We start from the raw sequence: 11,089 nt of genomic DNA on the forward strand, positions 1-11,089 counted from the left end.
CGCCCCCCGCCGTGCCGTCAACACCATCCGGCGCTACCGTTGGACTTGGACTAGCCACGGTTTGGCGATTCACCAGCGGGTTCTTGCACGCCATGTTTGTAGTACACGTTCAGGCAGCGAGCCAGCCAGCCTCTCAGCAAGCTCGCGTCCTTCCAAGACCTTGCTAGCTGCTCGCCTGCCTGCTCCGGGGTCGGCGCATGCGGCGGCATGCCTGATGCCTGCACCTGCACCGCACTGCACGCACGCAGCCCCATACCGCCATTATACGCCGGCTGAACGACGGGCAACCTCATTGTTTCCTTGCGATTAAAAGTCCGGCCGGGCACCGACCCGGGGTTCGGCTTCCCTGGCCACTGGGCCCCATGATCGGCAACTGGGCATGGACGACGCGTTCTCGGGGCGGTGACGAGATTGAGATCTGGTCTGAGTCTGATGCAGCCATGCCTCCTGCCGCTGCCGGCGTCCCCAACTCTCTCTGTTGTCACTTGTCACCAACAGCAACAGGGATCGTCTGCTGTGCAGGTGCAGCCTTGTAGCCTGCCGCCGATTCTGCATCCATGCTGACGGCGAGGGGCGTGTTCAACCTGACTCCGCAGCCAACGCCAGCAGTGCGATGCAAAAGGCTGCAGCTAAGCTAAGCATCTCGCTCATCAGAATCAGAGTAGCTCGCTGTCGGCAACACGTACAGCAGCGGAGTGGAAACATCAGCACCAGTGGTGGTTCGCGCTGTATTAGGCATGCATACTCTTTGTACCTGATCGATCAAGACTCGAGACAGGCAGACAGCCAGCCACATTTTTTTCACCGATCTAAATTCTTGCATAAATAACCTGTATCAGACATCGCTATATGTACATCAGTCGCAACAATGGCAGCCACTTCCCAAGTGTACACTGCGACATCTGCAAACAAAGGCAAACCAACAACTTGCAAACTGCATCCACGACAAACAGGCCACTTTTACCCTAAGCGCGACCAAAACCGCAGACAGACCTAGAAAAACTATAACTTCCTCTTGCCACAAAGGCAGAGACTGAATACTAGCAAGGCATCCTCGGACCCTGTGTGTGCCAGGTGACTGCAAAAGGCAGCCACAATGCACCACCGCAGGACGGCAGGAACTCGAGACTTGGACTACTACACCTACGTGATTTATCTACTTGGGTCCTCTAGCAAAACAAGGATCTCTTCGTCCTCTATGGTTCCGCTGTCGATTGCATACTGTAACGCTGTCCTACCATCTCGATCCGCGGCTTGAGAATCGGCGCCCCTGCAAGGAAAAGGCGAGAAAGTAAATTAATAACCTCCTCACATCTGAGCTTTCCCGATTTGCTGGTAAGCTACAAGCCAGAATGATAACTTCTGCATACCTGGAAAGCAGTAGCTTGGCGTACACATGTCGCCCTTTCATGATGCTGTGATGAAGCGGCGTCCGCCCTCTTGAATCTGTGGAGTTTACATTGGCGCCGTACTGCAAGAGCAGCTCAACCATGCCCAGGTCCGCGGCGCGGCATGCTAGATGGAGCAAAGATAATCCTTCAACATAATCGTCCGGCCCGTCTATACGGGCGCTTGTGCTGGCAGGAGAAACAGAATCCCCGGTACAACCCTTCTCGAGTGGATTGCGGTCAAAACATCTAGAGCTTCCGTTAGATGGAGAGGCTGATTGCTCTTGTAGGAGGAGAGCTTTTCCCAGAGTCAAAGCCGAATTGAATGATGTATGACCATAGGAAAAATTTACGTCGGCATTTGACCCCACGATCAAGCTGTACACCCCCTTCTTGTTGTTCGAACTTACATTGTCCCACATCTGTTCTGCAAGTTGAATCCCATCCATGTTATGTTTCCGCACGAAATCCTTCTCAGCATACTGAAATAATCAAGATAACGATAATCAACAATTAATTATACTTCAAAAGGTTACAAAAAAGAAGCTCACAACTTCCTTCTTTTTCAGCAGAAGACAGTGATGCATTAAAGGTCATGATATGTAGTACAATTCAAGGACATTTCCTAAGAACAGATGTAACCTATAGATGTGCTCATGTAACATCATTTGGTACATATAAATTCACAATGTTGCTGATCAATGGTATAATGATTCTTTGTTGAAAATTTAGAATAAATAGTACTAACAGAAACATAAAAGACAGGCCTGGTCACAGGTTTAAAGCCGTCTCTATGCATTTGTGAAGGAGGCTTGCCTCAGTTTATCCCTTCCCTAGACCTCACTCATGTCAAAGCCTCCGCCGCTGGTTCTGCCCTTTTTTTAGTACTAACAGAACTATGAAAGAAGAGCAGACCTGATGCACTGGTGAGAGCTATCTCAATAAGTCACCAGGACACGGGTTCGAAGCAATATCAGCGCATTTGCAGGGGATGCCTTGCCTCAGTTTGTCCCTTCCCTAGACCATACTAATGTGAGAGCCTCGGTTATCCCTTCCTCGGACCATGTGGGAGCCTCCATCACTGGATCTGCTCTTTTTTAACGGAAGTATGCAGTTCTCCCTCCGCCCATAATACTTAATAACCTTCTAGCCTTATACACTTGTCTCAAACTCAATTCCCAATGTTTCTCTTTTCCAAAGACATCTCTATATCTCTCTTCTCATTTCATGTACAGTATACCTTTTTCACTAGTTAATTCCTGTGCCTAGAGTTAAATGTCATCTATTAAGGGATGGAGGAAGTACCTTGGCATGAATAAATTTCTCCTTCACTGCAATAGAATCAGATTGTTTAGGCTTCTTGGGTGCAAAGCCATGCGACATGTTTTCTAATCCATCAGCCCTGCATAAAGTAGAACTTGCAAGTTATGGCAATAAAAGGACCATACATTCTACAGCATCTGTAATGTTAGTTACTTTGTAAGACCTTTTGTAATGTTACCTTGAAATATCACCATGGTCAACACAGCTTGATGAAGGTAACATTTCTTCCCAGACAGAATTGGCAAAAGTGTTGCCTATTGACTGAAAGAGATTGATTACAGATTGCTCCCAAACCCTGACATCAAGCGTCAGGGATCTTACCTGCCAATACAATGTGAATTTCAGTTCATTGGTCACATTAACGGCGATTTACAGAAGAGAGCTATAATAGTCACTACTGCAACCTACAGTGCCTGCTTGGCATGAAGCATAGGCAATGCACAGATACACAAGTATCATCCAAGACTATCAACAAATTCTGATAGAAAAATATATATGAATTCTACATTTATGCGATCAAACTTTTGTTCATGTAAGTTGCAGATAAGGCTTCTAGTATACCTTAGATATATGCACACCCATATTTCTGTGTACCCCCGAACACTCTATGCATAAAAGAATTCCAAGGTTCAGGGATGCCCAATCAGGCTCCGAAGCACCACAATCAGCACAGCAATTATTGCCAGCCACCTTCCTAAGCAAGTCAATTGGCTTGTCAGGTTTCATCATGCTTGTTCGGTGATGCTGTGCAACTCTTGCAGAATGCTCGAAATAACCACTTCCTGAGTTTTTTTCCAGCATACAATCTTCACTTATTGAATGTTCAAGTTCTGTTGAGCTACTGAATGAACTGCTTGAGCTGGCAGTTCGATGATGACTGCTGCCCTTAGGACTTGATATAAGATGCTGTAAACAAAATACAGATGTCACATAAATCAAAGTCCATATGTAAATAATTCAATGTTCATTAATCACTTACTCGTTCAGGAGACTGGGAGCTCAGCAAAGAAGCAATGACGCCGGTAATTTTTTCAATCCAATCCATCTGATCCATTGCACTCTCTGCCTGCACAATTTCCAATGCACATCACTAGACAGAAATCAATATCACAAGTATGTCTATTGAACAGCTTCATATAACATCATCCTGTATAAAGAAACAGATATCAACATATGCATTTAAGCTTCATACCTGCAACGTGTAGTTCTTTGTGGGAGAAATTATTCTGAAGCAGAACCGCAGATCTGATTGGTCTGCATCAACTTTAATGGTCGATGTTAGCAAGTTTACAGTATGACGTGCAACCGATTTCTCATCATGCACGCCTCCATGATAATGAGAAGAGAACCATCTGCTGAGCAACCCAGAACCATGTTCTGAGGGAATGCTAGTTCTTTGGTTAGAATATCCACTCTGGAAAATCAAAATTGGGACAAAAATGATGAGATAATATTAACTGAAACACCAATTAAGTGTGTGAAAAAAAAATTCAGGTCGAGTATTGTGAAGTGCTGTGTGAATGCTTACAGATGGTCTACTGTTCTGCTTGCGATAATAGTACAACATTCCTCGACTGTCGAGGACAAAGAACCTCCTTTTCCAATCACCTCTCAAGTTTGAAGATCTCTTAGATAGATAGCCTTGGCGAATGGTCTGAACCTGAAAATAGTTCCTTACGTTTCAGTATAAAACATGCATCTTCTTTTATGAAATTACTTAATCATGCATGCATGAATATTGTCTTTGGAGAGTTCCAGCACTCCAAAATAGACGATGGGTCAGACACATAAATGGGGCTCCACAGTTTTTCCCAAGCACTCCAAAAATAAATATAGGTCAGAGACATAAATGGGGCTCTTACAGAGTTACAGTACAAATTTTGGTTTAATATCTTCAGGTTTGAGACTTAGTCGATGGTATAGTTTTGCAACAAGATGTGTCTGACCATAAGCGGAAGTTGACTCTGCGAGGCACCTACAGCAGCAATTCTGCTTATTCAGCCTTCTTCGTTGAAACAGAACGTCCATGGAGAAGAAATTGGAAAATTTGGGTCACCATGCTTTGCAAATTTTGATTTGGTTGGTGGTTCAGAACTGGTGTTGGACGGCTAACCGCCTAGCAAAACAGGGTCTGGCTCACCCGGAGGTCTGCCCCTTATGTGATCAGGCTGAGGAAACAACCACCACCTTCTGGTTGTCTGTGTTTGCTCACCAAATCTAAGCTTTGATTTTCAGCTCTTGGGCTTAGTGCAGTAAGCACCTGATCCTTCAGTGAGTCGTTTCTCTGGATGGTGGAGAAAAGTATTCAGAGCTTTACCCAAAAAAAACATTTAAGTGTTATGGATCTAGGGTTACGGAGGTAGTACGAGTGGTAGGTTCGGGGTCTAGGACCAGGACCCCGACGCTTGGGTGCCGTCGAGTTGTTGGCTGGGGATGAGCGGTACTGTTCACACGGGATGAACAGTACCCAGGGGATAGTGACGGCCATATGAACAGTGCTGTAATACCCACGTTGCTGTTCACTATATGGGCTGCGAGGGGTTTGAGGGCGACGGCTAGGGTTAGGGGCGCTGGGGAGGCCGGCCGCAGGGATTTCCCCACGGCCAGCAAGAGAGAAGGTATTTCCTTCTAATCTCTTACCTCCAATTGATACAATCCCTCTCCTTATATAGAGAGGGTTACTTGACCCCTAAACACTAGATCTAATCTTATCTCTAATTCTAATCTTATCCCAAACTAGTCTATCTTTATTAATCTTGGGTCCTGACAGTAAGGGCCTCAACTCATTAATCTTGGTGGCATGGGAGGTTGAAGCACTGAAATGATTCTGTGTTTGAGAAATTGAGGCCGAGCCCTCATGCGGTGCTTAGGGCAGTGAGCATGGAGGGTGACCTCTGGTGTTCAGCAGGGGCTTCGAAGCTCCAAGGACTCAGTGTCCAGAACTCCAGATTGCTGGACCTTGGCTCATGCCTTGTGGTCACTGGTTGTGTTTCTTGTAGCTTGTGGCGCCAATATAGCCTAGTTCCTGGGGTGTGGTGTTTGTGTTTGTTCATGAACTCAGGTTTGACCCTTCTGGACTCGTGTACTCCTTTTTCCCCCTACCTTAATGAAATGATGTGCAGCTCTCCTGCATAGTTCAAGGGGGAAAAAAGAAAATAAGTTCCAGTATCTGGTTACCTTGCCCTTTGAAGCTGACTGCATTGCTTCCTCAATCATCTTATGTGAACTTCTACCTATTGTTTGTATTCCATCACCGTTAGGAGAATCATTCATTCCATTTGGTGACCACCGACTTTCACGATCAATTTGTCGTTTGAACTCTTGCATCCTCTCAAGAAGAGCAGCCTGCTCATAGTTAGACCTTTCTCTTGATTGTTGTGCAAAAGCAAGAACCTGAAAGGGGAGAGTAAGCAACCTTTGTCAGGTTCAGAAAATGGAAAAGGAAGGAAGGGGCTATTTCTGTAATTGTAAATAACCAAGTGTGATCTGCGATGCATTGTAAATCACAAAACCATTACAAAACAAAAGTATGAAGGTGATTGCCATTCAGTAAGAAATGTGATGGGTAAGAGAGTTACTTGATTGATATACGGTTCCATCTGATGTAGTAGTTCATATCCCTGAAGAAAAAGCAACAGAGAAAGTTTGAATCACACATGTACATAACCTAGAAATGTCAATATGAAAATAATGGCAAGGATGTACTTGTTTGAAATAACGAAGATGAGCATCCATTGTCCCACTAACAGCCTCCAAAAATTCAAACCTTTTCTTAGCCTCGATATTTGAAAGTGCAGTCACCTGAATATAAATACAGATAAGACGAAGGCATTCCAACTGTGTAAATAAGGAATCATGAAGTGAAGTGACAACTAAACAGGGTATGTACCAGATTGAAACGAGCTTGCTCAAATAAAGACCTAGCACTGTGAAGCTCCTGATTATGTCACAAGCAATTTAGTGGCAGCAGTAACTTTATCGTTCAAGTTTGGAAAGACACTCAATAAGATTGAGGTAAACTTACATCCTCTACTGCAGTTGCTACGTCAGTCCTTGTACCTTTCTTCAAGGACAAATACTTTTCACGTGCCTGATTAAGAAAACAAAAACAAGTGGAAGTCAGAAAAAAGCCCTCTAAAAAACAACTTAAGCTTTGTTTACAATGTGGCAGCAACTGACATGTGAAGCATGATGGCACATATCAAAAAAGAAAACAAAGCTACAAACTCAGTGCTATAGAGTAGCAAAATTAGCCATGTATGACAAAATGTGGAAAGTTTTCATCTCAGACAGCTTACTGGTACAACTTGTTATCCGTTATAATTCGGTAACTAGAAAAAATAACACCTAAGGCTATCTCCAACAGCTATCATATCCCATCCCATATTTCAAACTTTATTCTGTAAACAGTGTAATCTACAGTCCAAATCCCTTATTTTACACGATCTGCTCCGGAGCAAACTTGCTAACAGGTCCAAAGATCCTTCCAACTCCAGTGCAAGTTGGCTTAGCTATTAAGTTCACAGGTAAATAGAATGGGACAATAGATCATTTCTACCATAATAAGTATTATACAAGATTTTGAATCTACTTGTACGGCCATACGAAATAGCGCCGAAGCATTACCTGGTCATAAAGAAGGGTAGCCTTGTCAAAACGTTTCCTAGCATCCTGTGCAAATGTAATCAAATTAACGTCATATAGAATTTTAAGTGTGAATTCTACAGTTCAATATTTTATAGAAAACTATGTCAATACCTTCATTTCATGTAAATCAATGTCCACAAACTGGAGCAGCTTGTCATTTAGCATGTGCTCAACCTATCACAACAATACAACAGAAATTATACCACATAAGGTCGAAGTGTAATTGCAAGTTTGTAATACCTAACAAAATGGGATTAAGTTCCACCCTGGGTGATGAATTCACGGGGATATGATTTCAATACAACCACAAGGATGAATTCAACCATGTAATTGTCGAAATAACATTAAAATGAAATACTGTAGAGTGAGTAGATTAGCCATAGATAAGTTATGGTATCTTAAAGATTGGTGACAGACAAAAGTATTCTTGACGAAAAGCACTACCATAATAATGTACATACTACATACTGATGCTCTACCTGGGAGCGCAATACTTCCTTGTATGTTCCAATTTCTCTTAAAGCAATTGTAAATTTGGTCATGACAGGCCCTGCAAAAAAGGTAAATGTTGTCATGTACAAGAGAACCAACCAATCAGGAAAGCAAAAGGGCAAAACATGAAAACAGGAGAAAGAGTTATCATGCTTGTCACAAATTGAAGTTTCGAATACATGTATTTTCACGAGAACCACATTACTAACCTCCAAATGTGACACTGATTGGATCATTATGCCCCCCTCCAAATGTTTCAAGTGAGCTTGCGAATGCAATATCTCCATCATATGCTTCCCCTAGTCCTTCCCTGAAACAAAAGTAGAAATTAGAAAGGCATAGAGAAACCCTGAATTAAAACTTTTCACAAATCAGAGACAGAACTTTCAGGTTTTGGTAACCCAAATATGCTACGTAAATGACACATTATCACTTACGTGTATTTTCGACAACCTTTGTGAAACTTTAAACATCTCTCTCGTAGCAATTCAGCACCTTCTTCAAGTGATTGCATCTATTAATGCAAGGAACAAGTTAAGCAGTATTCATGAACCAAGAAAGCAAGTTCTTTGGCCAAATGTATCGACCCAAAGAATACAAATTAAGAATGTAATATCCCCAAACGCGATACAAAGGTTAAGTTAGCCTCACCGAATCTATACTACGGTACACACTGAAATCGAACAAGCTATTAAGCATGAGTGAAATTGAAGAATGAAGATACCTACTTTGGTCAAATAACAAATAATTTTATGATTCCTGGGAGTCCTAGAATCTTTTGTCCAAATCATGACAAAAACTAAAGCATACATTCCGCAACCCACAAATGAATCAAACATTTCCGAAAATGTACACCAAACTATCCTAAGGCATATCGAATTTACACATTGACAGGCAAGCTATGCTACTGGTTTTGCATGCAAAAACAGTAAATTGTCAAAAAAAAAACAACTAAGATACTAGATCATAGAGAATTGGCAAAAGAAGAAACACAGCAAAGGGCCGGCCAAAGTTCGACAAGTGTTTGTATGTATCAGTATAGCCTAACAACACAAAGTGCGCCTATGAAAACATCACAGGCCACAAAACGGTTAAAAGAAAGCCTTAAACCCGTGGCTCCTAGTTCCTACACTGTTAGTTCAAAATTGATTCGAGACGAAGTTACCCCAAAAGGGATCAGGAGTCTCCACACTCATTCCCCATCAGCACAACCCAAAACCAAAGGCAGATCCATGCAACCACCCGCAGCCCAATCCGGGAGCCACCGGAGCCAAGCATTGCAGAAAAAACTGGAACATTTCTCTCTCCCGCCCGCCCCAGAGGCCGAGATCAACCTCCCAAGCGGTACCAGGATCCACACTCACAGACAGCATGCACCAAGATCCGGCTGGGCCCCCTCACCTGCTTCCTGAACATGGGCGAGTCATCGAGCCTGCTGAAAAACATGGCTGCCTCCGCCAGTCCCGCTGCCGCCGCCGCCACCACCACCACCACCTATTCACTCCACACGGCCACACTACCTCCTCAAAGACCGCGGCGGCATCTGGTAGACTCGCTCCGTGGAGACCGCACTCCGCAGCCACCACCTCCACCTCCTCTCCGGAGAACCGCTCCTCCCTCCACCTTCGGCCACCGCGCGCGACACTGGGAACGCGACCCACAGGCACAACCCTCCGACCGCGCTGGCACCAAAACCCTAGGCAGCGGCCGGGAATCGGCGAAATGGCGGCGACTCGCTTGGGGGCAGCGGAGAGGAATCGAATGGCTCGGCGACAGGGCAGGGGACACGCAGCGGGGGGAGACAGGGAGGAGTAAAGAGAAAAAAAAGTGTGAGATGGCAAGTAACGGTGCGCTTTATTTCTGATTGTTAAATGTCTAATTGCGACTTTACTAATAGTTTTCGTTTTATTACATCGCTCACTGATCGTGTGGGATTGGGAGTGGGGCGAGTGGCGTGGTAGGCCTGGTGTATCGTGGTTCCGAGAAGTGGGGCCTGGATGCAGCCAGTGCGGGGAGGTGCGAGGCGGCAGGTCACCTGCCGGTGAGCGGACCTAGGTTGATTGCTCGGTGCCCCCGTGCATGCACTTATCATTTTCTTATTTCAAAACTAGGTGAGTGCTCATGCGTTGCAACGGGGACTTATGTATTATATGTCTCCGTTGCAACGCACGGGCATATACCTAGTTCTATTTGAAGAGCCTATTACATTTACTTATTCCTTATGTATGATGAAGCTCCACCCTGATACTTGTTTTGGTGTCATAATTGAACTCACAATTGTTTAGGTTTTATGGTCACCTGATTATCTGTGGGTTATTTTTCATTGTACCAGGTTTATTCTTTGGAGAAAAGTGACAAATCTAAAACAGGGAATGATGGTTTTGTTCAAAAAAGGAACTTCATGAATGAAACTCACTGGATATTTATTGGCCTCCTTCCAGTTATGGTGAAATCAAACTTATGTTTGTTGCATAGTCTTAAGGAAAGTGAGTGCCTGTTTGATGCAGGTGGATACTTTTTGGACAAGGGAATAGAGAAGGTATAACTCTGTGTTCTCTGTTGTTAATGTATTAGTATGTAGGAACTTTCAAGTGTCCTTTTGTTGCTGGCATGGGACTATAGCTTTCTTAGAACCCATTCAGAAAACATGTACATGCTCATAAGAGGGGGGCCTGGGGGGTGTCCAAATATGATTGTAGCTATGTAAAATAGGATTCTATTGTATCGAAGGATACTTTGGCACAACATCCGTTTGAGTTGGTCTCCTGGTGCCATATGCCGCTTTTTGTGTTTAAACTATATATAGGTCTAAATGCCGAAGTACCGATATGTGTATCAGTATTGGAAGGATATGGATACACGGATACAGCAGTTTTTCAAAAAAAAAAGTGCGCAGATACATTTTGCTAGTTAAAAATAAAAAGAGAATAACACATATTAAAATTGACAAAACAATAACACATTGCAATCTACTTAAGTACTTAAGTTCTATTATTACAGAACAACATGTCTCATGTCTCAAATTCTCAAATATAGGAAAGTAACAAAAGGCATTCAGGCTCGCATCCAGTTCCTATTTCCTCATTTGCTTAATTCTCGTCCACAAGATCCATCATGCTGCAAATCACCCAAACCAAAAGACAGCTTGCAATTCAGGCTCATCAAGGGGGAGAGATCAAGGCAGAGGGGTTAGCCATTTTGAGAACGCCAATACCACCAAGTGAATCAAAAGAATTCCC

General features: G+C 43.7%; 1 protein-coding gene across 1 annotated transcript; it reads right to left on the reverse strand.

Moving 5' to 3' along the window:
- Nucleotides 1–795: 795 nt before the first annotated feature.
- On the reverse strand, nt 796–9,722 carry LOC103632959 (ADP-ribosylation factor GTPase-activating protein AGD3). The gene is made up of 19 exons (XM_008654663.4): nt 9,252–9,722; nt 8,288–8,364; nt 8,060–8,160; nt 7,838–7,908; nt 7,470–7,532; nt 7,338–7,382; nt 6,736–6,801; nt 6,601–6,648; nt 6,417–6,512; nt 6,290–6,331; nt 5,889–6,104; nt 4,240–4,371; nt 3,904–4,125; nt 3,691–3,777; nt 3,273–3,617; nt 2,890–3,032; nt 2,694–2,790; nt 1,371–1,870; nt 796–1,270 (listed from the first exon to the last, which is right to left on the reverse strand). Exons 1-19 carry the CDS (start codon nt 9,294–9,296, stop codon nt 1,153–1,155), a joined length of 2,514 nt encoding a protein of 837 aa, XP_008652885.1. The 5' UTR covers nt 9,297–9,722; the 3' UTR covers nt 796–1,152.
- Nucleotides 9,723–11,089: the final 1,367 nt, after the last annotated feature.

This window comes from Zea mays, chromosome 7 (assembly GCF_902167145.1).
Source record: "Zea mays cultivar B73 chromosome 7, Zm-B73-REFERENCE-NAM-5.0, whole genome shotgun sequence".
NCBI classification, from domain to species: domain Eukaryota; kingdom Viridiplantae; phylum Streptophyta; class Magnoliopsida; order Poales; family Poaceae; genus Zea; species Zea mays.